A 10,724-nucleotide genomic window follows, 5' to 3' on the forward strand; every position below is an offset into this window, starting at 1 on the left:
GTATATACAAATTTAACAGGTCAATTTTATGCAATTTTCATATGATTATTTCCAAAGTACAAATTCCATTTGCAGTATTAAGCATAAATTTATAATTGAATCTTGTGTTATGAAATTATAATTAAAACTAGAGTAACCATCCAGTGAAGTTTTTTTGATAGGTAGATTTTTCTTGCTATTAAAGAGATATTTCTTCTTGTTAGTGTTTCTTACAGGAACTGATAGAACACAAATAAAAAATTTGAAGAACGTGCAAATAACATTTCTCTGTCCTGAACATTTGAATGAGAAAGACCCCATGCAAGCGCAGACGTCTTTCTGTCTTCTCTACCTCCCTAAGTACTCCACCATGGAACGAGTGGAGGAAGCACTGCAGTTTGCCATCAGCAACAACAGAGGGTTTGGCTAATACTGCACTATTATCTTTACCTCTTAGAGAAAATATTATTCTAAATAAAGTTTAATTTGCAGAATCAAACAGATGCCTGTGTACTAATTCATTTGAAATTGTGAGATAGTATGAAACCAGTGAGGCTCTCTAACACTTATTTGACGTGGCCAGAAGGAAAATCCTCAGCTTGGTTATAATTTTTTAAAATTGTTTAATATCTGCTTCTGATCTTGAAGTGTATATCCATAAATGGTGGGAGTAGCATTGTGCCTCATTTAAAACACATTTTTTTCAACCCTCCTTTATGGAAGGGATAGATGGTAATGGTTTATGAAAGTCTCTGCAAGACCCTTCTGAAAGCGAGGCCCTGGCCTTGGGCAGACACCACTGCTCTCCGCATTGTGTTTTCCTGGGATTCAGGCTTGAGAGGCAAAACTTAAGCATGTGTGTCTTCAGACCCATTAGGAAAAGTCCAAAAAGTCAAGTACTTTGTCTCCAAAATTTTTAAGTTCATTATAAGATACTGGCTACATCTGAAAATCTTACCATAGGAGGGAAAACAGTTTTTAGACTCCTATAGTAAAGTCTGTTACAATCAAGTACATTTCTTACTGATACAAATACAGTGAACTAAAGTGGAAATACAAGGATCAGCAATCTTCCACCTGCGACATCAGCATCCTGTTTGGGCATGGGTTTCAGTCCCGGCTGCTCTTCTTTTGATCGAGCTCCCTGCTGGTTGCCTGAAAAAGCAATATAGGATGTCCCAAGTTCTCCAGCCTCTGCACCAACTGGCTTTAAACCAGCCCAGCTAAGACTACTCTGACCATTTGGGGGTGAAACAGCAGATGGAAGATATTTTATCATGGGCCTGGCACCTTGACATGATTGACTAATCCTCTACCTGTGACCTAGGTGCTCTACTTCTGATCCAATTCCTTGCTTATGGCCTGGGAAAACAGCAGACAATGGCTCAAAGTATTGGGTCCTTGTGCCCATGTGAGAGACCTGGAAGAAGCTCTTGGCTCCTGGTTTCAAGTGTGCTCAGCTCCAGCCATTGCAGTCATCTGGGGAGTAAAGTAGTCAACAGAAGGTCTTTCTGTCTCTCCTTTCTCTAAATCTTCCTTTTCAATAAAAATAAGTCTTAAAAGATAAAGATACTCTCTTTTTTCCTCTTTATAGTTTTGCCTTTCAAATAAAAGTGTTTTTTTGAAAAATGAAGTATAGTGAGAAGGAGGAACTGAAGGTGACAGAAGGCCAAAAGCTGAAGATTCTGAGAAACCCAGTAGGGCAAAGGACATAAGATCATGTTGAAGGGCAAGGGTAGATTTTATGAATGATCTGCACTGCAAGACTGCTGCTATAGTCAGCAGAAACAATGGTGTCTTTTGTGAAAAGTCATGATGGGTCTTTAAGCTTAGCTGCTGGTCATGAGCTTAAGAACATTCTCAACTCAAAGGTACTTTGGTATGTTCATAGAGTAAATCATTTTATATATGTATGTCAATATGACAGTTTCCAAAGAATTGATTCAGGTGAAGAAAAGGAACAGTGAAATTGTCTCAAAATCATTTTGAGTTACATTTTTGGAAGGCAATCTTTCACCTTTTTGTTAGAGGTTAGAGGATAGAAAAACTATGATCTTCTTAATTGGTATGTGGATCAGATTGTTTGAACAGGACAGCGTTCATTGTGTTATCCAAATACTTGGAGTGGGCCAGAAGATGACTGTGGAGGTGAGCTGAGGGCAGCTGAAGAGGAGACAGCAGACTTGAGTGCAGGCAACATGTGGGTTTTCTGTAGCTGTGACCAGTGGCAGTGCTAGCAGTGGAAACAACAGCTTCTGGCGTCTGAAGTATTGTTGAACCTGAAATTCTGTGACAGCCTTCTTAATGTTTTTGTGCATAGCTATTCCAAAGATTGTGTAAGCATGTTTCCCAGGCCGAGAATCTGCATTTTAAGCAGCTTTCCAAGTGACTTGTACTGACAGGTGAGTTTCTGAACCACCACTACTGGTCTCTAGGCCCTCCCTTGAGGGAGTGGGCAGGGCTCCGGGCATGGGTGGGTAGACACAGGCCCATAGAGAAATACTACTGGAAATGTATATATTTTTTATTGTTATTAACATTGTATTATGTGATACAGTTTTATAGGCACTGGGGATTCCCCCCTGGAAATGTATATGTTGAGACCAGGGATCCTGACACCCCTGAAGCTATCCGGATATGAGAGCATCTGATGCTTGTTGACACCAAAGACTGTGCCACTAGAGCAATTCTGAGAAAGGCATTGTTTTCTGGAAAGCTTAAGTTACCAGCCTCCAGGATAAGGAGAAAACACAGGCTTATACACAGACACACACACACACGCACATTTATATTCATAATATATATACACATATAATATGTGTATTTATACTAAAAATTTATTTTCCTTTTATTTAAAAGACAGAGGACAGAGTGACAGAAACAGATCTTCCATCCACTGGTTTCCTCCTTGAATGCCTACAACAAGCAGGGCTGAGTCATGCCGAAGCCAGGAGCTCAGAACTAAACCTAAGTCTCCCATATGCTTTGCAGAGACATGAGCCATTTCCTGCTGCCCACGAATGTGCACAATTGCAGGAAGATGATCCAAAGTGAAGCAGTGGGGACTTGAACCAGGTACTCCAAGGGGATTTGGACATCCAAAATGGTAACTTAGCCACTGCGCCAAATGCCTACCCACTGCTGTATTTTTTTTAAAGATTTATTTATTTATTGGAAAGTCAGATATACAGAGAGGAAGGAGAGATAGAGAGGAAGATCTTCCGTCCGATGATTCACTCCCCAAGTGAGCGCAACGGGCGATGCTATGCCGATCCGAAGCCAGGATCCAGGAACTTCTGGGTAGCCCACATGGGTGCAGGGTCCCAAAGGTTTGGGCTGTCCTCGACTGCTTTCCCGGGCCACAAGCAGGGAGCTGGATGGGAAGTGGAGCTGCTGGGATCAGAACTGGTGCCCATATGGGATCCCGGCGTATTCAAGGCGAGGACTTTAGCTTCTAGGCCACGCCACTGGGCCCCACTGCTGTATTTTTGAAAGGTGTTCAGAATCTTGATTATTACATTAGTGAGAACAATAAACTTGTGTTGGGAGAGGGAGGGCAGGAAGCATCCTGGTGTTGTAAGCAAAGCTAACGCCTGCAGCACCTGCATCTCATATGGGAACCAATTGGAATCCTGGCTGCTCCACTTCCAATCCAGCTCCATGCTAATGAGCCCAGGAAAGCAGAAAAACATGGTCCATGTAGCTGGGCTTCAGTACTCCTGTGGAAACCAGGATTAAGTTCCACATGCCTGGATTTAGCCTGACCCAACCCTGGTGGTTGCAACTGTATAAGGAGTGAACTAGAGGATGAAAGATCGTTCTCTGTCTTTCCCTGTTTCTGTAGGTCTTTCAGTCTTCCTGAACCTGGTGTGAAGTTCACCGTAAAGTCTACCTTGGTAACAGTGAGGTCCAGCTGTGGGATTTCCTGTGTGATCACGGTCTACGAACCACTTCTGCCATCCTTTGCTTTTTGCTCCCAGTGTCTTGTGTTCCAGTTACTTCTCATTCTGTCTGCCTCCTCCTGCATCTTGCCTGGTCTTCCCTGTGTCTTCTCAACCTCCATTGCTTCTCCACAGGCTCTTGCATAACCCATATTTCTGCCCATATGTAGAACAAAGCAGTGGATGCACGATCTCTCTCTTTCACCAACTTTCAGGTTAATGAATCTTTGAAAACATTTTCATATAAAAATGTACTTATCTCTTAATTCCATTTTGCGTAAGCTTTTTGAAGAACCTCATATAATAGAATATTTTATGCTTATTATTTAAATTTTGAATATTGTTATGTACTGTATTTTTTACACATATTATCTCTTTTTTGAAAGGCAAAATTACAGAAGGAGAGACAGAGAGAGATCTTCACTCCCCAGATGGCTGCAATGGCTGGAACTGGACAAATCTAAAGCCAGGAGACAGAAACTTCTAGGTTTCCCATGTGAGTGCAGGAGCCCAGGCACATGGGCCATCTGCTGCTGCACATTAGCAGGGAGCTGGATCGAAAGTGGAGCATCTGGTACTCAACCTAGTGCTTTTATGGGATGCCAGCGTTACAGGCAGCATCTTAACTACTATGCCAGCCTCTATGCCAAAAAAATTTTTTTAAAGATTCATTTTTTTTTTAATTGCAAAGTCAGGTACACAGAGAGCAGGAGAGACAGAGAAGAAGATCTTCTATCCAATGATTCACTGCCCCAAGTGACTGCAATGGCCAGTGCTGCTCCGATCCAAAGCTAGGATCCAGGAACTTCCTCCAGGTCTCCCATGTTGGTGCAGGGTTGCAAGGCTTTAGGCTGTCCTCGACTGCTTTCCCAGGCCACAAGCATGGAGCTGGATGGGAAAGTGGAGCTGCCAGGATTAGAACTGTTGCCCATGTGGGATCCTGGTGCGTTCAAGGTAAGGACTTTAGCTAGTAGGCCACTGCACCGGACCCCCCCAATTTTTTTTAAAATTGTTGTGGAGCCCTTTGTATTGTCTCTTCCCTTGCTCCTATGTTTTTCTATAAAAGTCTTCAGTTGCTGTCCCTACCTCCTGCTTTCTTCCTTCCTTAACCCTGTGTTCTGCCCTCTGGCCCCCTCACTGTTCCCACTCCACTGCTCTGGCAAAAGCTACTGATGACATTTTTGTTGTAAATTTTGATGGAAATTTTTGTATTTCCATCTTTAAAAAAATTTCTCCTGGGTTTTCAACTATTGACTACTTCTGCTTCTTCCCCTCAAACTGTCTTGAACTGCCATTTCTATTTATCCTTCTTTTTACACTCCCAAATTAAAATGCTAGACTTCTGTCCTATGTATCTACACGACTTCCTTAGTAATCACAGAACTTAGTTACCATATCATGGAGGTGGGACTCGGGTTTATAATCTAACCCACAACAACTGGTACATTCACCTGAACCAGAGCCGTTTTTCTGTCCACACATACCTGCTCCTTACTCCCAGTATGTTTTTGTCTGTATTCCACAGCTTGGAGGAGTACTGCCAGTAACTAAAAGTAGAGCCATCTTCTATTCTTCTCTCTTCTTCATCTCTCTCTTCTTTTGTGATCAATCAACTCCTGACGATTCTATTTCTTGATTGCTCTCTATCACACTGCCCATGCCTTAAGAGTCCAAGCTTTCATCTTCTCTTCCATTACCACAGTAACCTCACAACTGACGAATACTGTCTGATAGCACTGTGAGAGGCTGGATTCACTTGCTGCTGCCCGTCTGCTAACCTGCCCCCACCCCGAGGGTAAGACTTCAGAGTTCTTCAGAGAATTTTAAGGAGAGGAAGTTTTCATGGCACCTATGAATGAAAGAGTCTACAACGTTGGTGTCTAATAGGTAGCTTCTTAAAGACATCTTAAATTCAGGGGCTGGAGTAGTAAGCTAATCCTATGTCTACAGTGCTGGCATTCCATGTGGGCACCAGTTTGTGTCCCGGTTGTTCCACTTCAGATCCAACTTTCTGTTAATGGCCTGGGAAACCAGTGGAAGATGCCTTAAGGCCTTGGGCTGCTGTACGCATGTGAAAGACCCAGAAGAAACTCTTGACTCCTGGCTTCAGTCAGCTCAGCTCCAGCCATTGCAGCTGTGTGAGGAGTGAAGTAGTGGATCAAAGACGTCTTTATGTCTCTCTTTCACTCTATAGTTATCCCTCTCAAATAAAAACAATAATTTTTTAAAAGGACACATATTTTAACTTCATTTTCTTGTTCACACAAGCTATGCTCTCTGCCTCTACATGTCACAATGGCTACCAGATTGCAAATATGAGAACCTGTTGCACCAATCAGGTAGTATTTTTGTAATTGTGTACATGGTTTAGAGGGTTTCTGGGCTTTGTTATTGTTTGTGTTTTTTGTTGTTCTGGGCAGATAAACCCAGTAACAAGACCTAATGAGATATGCCCCCTGTGCAGCCCCAGCCTTACCTCCCTGATGCTCTGTGTGCAGTGTTGATGAGGATTCTGATGCTAAACAGATGGGCATGTGGCTAACACATTCAGCATTTTCTAAGAGCAGTCCTTAGTTTCTGATTCTGAGCTGGTGGCTGCCTGTGTCCCATATGTTATTGAAAATCGCCATCTAGTGGCCTTAAGAAAGAACAGCAGTGGCCTTCAAAGGGAGCATTTCCTGAGATGTGTGCTAGGAAAGACTTCTGCACTACACATGCTAGTGATGGGCCACATGGCTCTTGGCTGTGCTAGTCAATTTCATATTTTCTACAGCCTTTTAACTCTCACCTGGACAGCGACACGCTAGGTTGTGTTTGGGAACATAGAGAAATTTCTCCGTGCTACATAGGGATTAACAATGGAAACAGTGTAGGTAAAAAGTACTATCTAGTGGTATAGATAACAAAAATGGAGCTAAAGGATGGATGGGTTTACACAATACAACATGTGAATTCTGAGGAATAACTTTCTTTGTAATTGGATTTGCTGCTCATGTTCCTCCTGGTTGTGTTTTTGGCTTAACATACTCATCTTCATGAATGCAATTATATATATGTATGTATAATATATACATATATATACTCTTATACATATATTATATATATATATACTCTTATACATATGATATATATTATATATATACACAATATATAAGAATATATATATATAGGCCTGGTGCAGTAGCCTAGTTGTTAAAGTTCTCGCTTTGCACATGCTGGGATCCCATATGGGCACCAGTTCTTGTCCTGGCAACACCACTTCCCATCCAGCTCCCTGCTTCTGGCCTGGGAAAGCAATCGAGGACAGCCCAAAGCCTTGGGACCCTGCACCCCCGTGGGAGACCCGGAAGATGCTTCTGGTTTATGGCTTCGGATCAATGCAGCTCTAGCCATTGCAGCCACTTAGGGAGTGAATCAACAAATGAAAGATCTTTCTTTCTCTCCTCCTCTCTGTATATTTGACTCCAATTAAAATTAAATAAAATAAAATTTTAAAACACTTGGATACCTGTTAATATAAAGATTGTTCAAGTGTATGACTTACAATTTAATTTGATTAAGGTAATCTGACACACAATGAAGAATAAAACTGCATTCTCAAAATATAATCAAACCCTACAATAATTTGGGGTCCTCGTTGAATACTCAGGTTTTTAGAGCCTCCTGAAAGTATGATCAAATAAATTCTTGGAAATCACATTCTTAACAAACAAGCAAACAAAAACCCTCCCTCAAGTTATGCAGGTAGCTCATCATTTCTTTTATCTTGGAGATGCAGAGTCTGAAGTTCCGAGGAGTCTCTTGAAGCAGCCCTCTGCAGAACTGAGTGTGAATGAAGATGGAGCTGAGAGCATAACAGACCCCTTCTGGAACAATCTTACCAGTGAGCTGGTCCTAGCAATCCCTGTGCGTGATGCTGTGGAGGACACTTAAGAAGGTGATCCTGTAGGAGACTGTACAGAAGCAAGCAGGACCCTGACACCGATGAAGTGATTACTGAGGCATCAGAAGGAGTTCCACTTAGTAGAAAGAAAGTGTTCATCATGGTGGGTTATAAATGTAGTTGCTGGAGGTGGCTGGGGTCAGTGGTGTGGCACGTAGCATGAGCTCTGTAGGCGGAAGTTGGAAAGGCAGAATACCAGTGAACAGACAGGAAGTCTGGATGATTTTCTAGTGAAAAATCTGAGAGATAAATGCTGGGAATCTGTTTCAGAATTCCCATGAAAATGGGTCACTAACAGAAGCAGCACCCTGGGGTAGACAGGGTTAAAACAAGCACTCCTCTTTCAGCAGCAGCTTGAACTTAGCCTGGACCCTCCCATATTGCTTTTGTTATAAATGGGTTGGGTTTGGGGAGCAGCTTTAGTGAGTTGTAATTCACATGCATATACAGTAGCCTTCCTCTATTCTTGGTTTTACTATCTGCTGTTTCAGTCACTCACAGTCAATTCAGACCAAAAATGTATTTGTCTTAACTCTTTCAAGAGAGATTATGTTCATATAACTCTCATTATAATATAGTTATCATCTTTTTTTATTCCTGTTGCTTATCTCTGACTATGACTTAGGCAGTCATTAAACTTCATCAAAGTACGTATAGAAAAAAACTGCATGTAGGGCATTAGTACGTACAATCTTAGTTTTCTGTTGTGACACCTAAATACCTAATGCTGGAAATGTGTAAAGGAAAGGGGCTTATATACTACCAGGCTTTTTGTTTGTTTAAGAGAAACCATCTTCCATCTGCTGGTTCACTCTCAAAGTTGCCACAACTGCCAGAGCTGAGCTGTTCCAAAGCCAGGAGCTTATTCTGGGTCTCCCACACAGGTGCATGGTCCCAAGGTTTTGGGCCATCCTCTACTGCTTTCTCAGGCCACAAGCAGGGAGCTGGATGGGAAGTGGAGCTGCTCTTACACAAACTGGCACATAGATGGGATCCTGACACTTGCAAGGTGAGGATTTAGCCATTGAGCCATCATACCAATCAAGCCTGTTTCTGAGATTAGAGAGCACTGCGTAAGCATTGGCTTAGCTCAGATAGCATCACAATGGCATGGATTGTGAAGCAAGTAGAGTGACATTGCCAGAGTCAGAGAAGGGGAAGGGTCTCTCCTAACAGCCTTCTCAGGAGGTCTAACTAGGGTGCCATGAGAACCACTTCCATTCGTTCCGAGGGCAGTGCCACCACTGACTTCCCAATGGGCCCCATTTCTCCATAGCTCCACCTCATTGCTACCTGAGACCCAAGCTCCTATGACACAGTCAGACTTGATCTATCCCATTGCAGGTCCCTCCGTGGTTTCAGGCATCCACCAGGGGTTTTGGAATATGTGTTCCAAAGATGAGGGGGAGGTTACTGTCACTCAGCCAAGCACATTGTACAATTGGACAGGTGTTAGTATATGCACAGAATTACACAATCATCACTATAATCAGTTTTAGAATATTCACATCACCCAGAACTCTGTACCTTTCGGCCGTAACTATTCTCATGCCTTGGGTAGCCACTAATCTGCTATGAATTCTCTTAAATTTGCTTATCATGGACATTCTATGTAAATGAAATCAAACAATATATAATCTTTGAAAGCCAGCTTCTTTCTTTGCCTAACACCAAATTTCATCTGTGTTCAGCATAAACACTCCCTCCTTTCCTTTTTTTTTGTTTTTCCCACATTTCATTGGTGTTCATATAACATTTTATCTAATACACATCAGTTAACAAACATCTGTGTTGTTCCCACTTTCCATCACCATTTTTTTCACTGCTATGGCTGATACTTCTGTGAATGTTCGCATCTCAATTTTTGTGGAGATGTGTTTTCACTTCTCTTGGATGTATATACCTAGAAATGCAATAGTGGTATCATATGGTAACTCTATGTTTAATCTTTTAGGGATTGTCAGCTGTTTCCCAAAGAAGTTTCAGCATTTTATATTCTCACCAAGACCTACGAGATCTAAAACTCTGCATGTTCATAAGTGTGCCAGTGAGGTACTGAAACATTTCTTTTATATGTCTCTATTCCTTTTATACTTTCTATGCTATTATTACATATTACAAACCCACTGATAGTTATAATTCCACAAAAATGTATCAATATCACATTTCCTGTTAATGAGTTAGAATTGCTGTCTGAAACCTCTCCCAAATAATTCTTAAGATTCTAATAGGAATCAACTAATGTTTAGTTAGCATTCCCAAGGCAATAGCATTTAATATTCACAGATCCTAATATTCCAGAACTTCCAAGATGATTGAGCATGGTACAGTATTTCAGAACTATAGCATAAATATTTCAGTAATAACTTCTATGACAGAAAAAAAATGTCAATGTAATCTCAGTAAGCTTGTCTTCCACCTGTGGTGCTGGCATCCCACATGAGTGCCAGTGCGAGTCCTAGACTGCTCCAGTTCTGACCCAGCTCCCTGCTAGTGGCCTGGAAAAACAGTGGAGCATGGTCAGAGACCTTTGGGCCCTTGCACTCACTTGGGAAACTCAGAGGAGTTTCCTGGCTTTGGTTCAGCCCAGCTCTGGCCATTGCAGCCATTTCAGGAATAAACCAGCTAATAGAAGATCTCTCTCCCTCTCTGTAACTCTTTCAAGTAAAATAAATAAATCTTTAGTGGAAAAAAAATGTGGCTCAAAACATGGATCTACACTCAACAAGACACAATTGGCTATTTGCCAAGAGCTCCTACTTTTCCAGAAAATAAGTCTTTTTGGTGTATTAAGTGCCTCTGAGGACAGTAAATATTTAGAGAATGTTCATTTTCTCTCTCTTAAGAAATCCAGCAAACTG

General features: G+C 41.7%; 1 protein-coding gene across 1 annotated transcript in view; it reads left to right on the plus strand.

Moving 5' to 3' along the window:
* The window catches only part of HERC5 (HECT and RLD domain containing E3 ubiquitin protein ligase 5), a 39,290-nt gene extending 38,808 nt beyond the window's left edge, over positions 1 to 482 (plus strand). Inside the window, exon 23 of the mRNA XM_040967163.1 lies at positions 204 to 482. Coding sequence (XP_040823097.1) covers positions 204 to 409 — 206 coding nt within the window. The 3' untranslated portion in view covers positions 410 to 482. The remainder of the gene's footprint in view (positions 1 to 203) is intronic.
* Positions 483 to 10,724: the final 10,242 nt, after the last annotated feature.

This window comes from Ochotona curzoniae, unplaced genomic scaffold (assembly GCF_017591425.1).
Source record: "Ochotona curzoniae isolate NIBS_2020 unplaced genomic scaffold, NIBS_Ocur_1.0 scaffold_4506, whole genome shotgun sequence".
Taxonomy (NCBI): Eukaryota; Metazoa; Chordata; class Mammalia; order Lagomorpha; family Ochotonidae; genus Ochotona; species Ochotona curzoniae.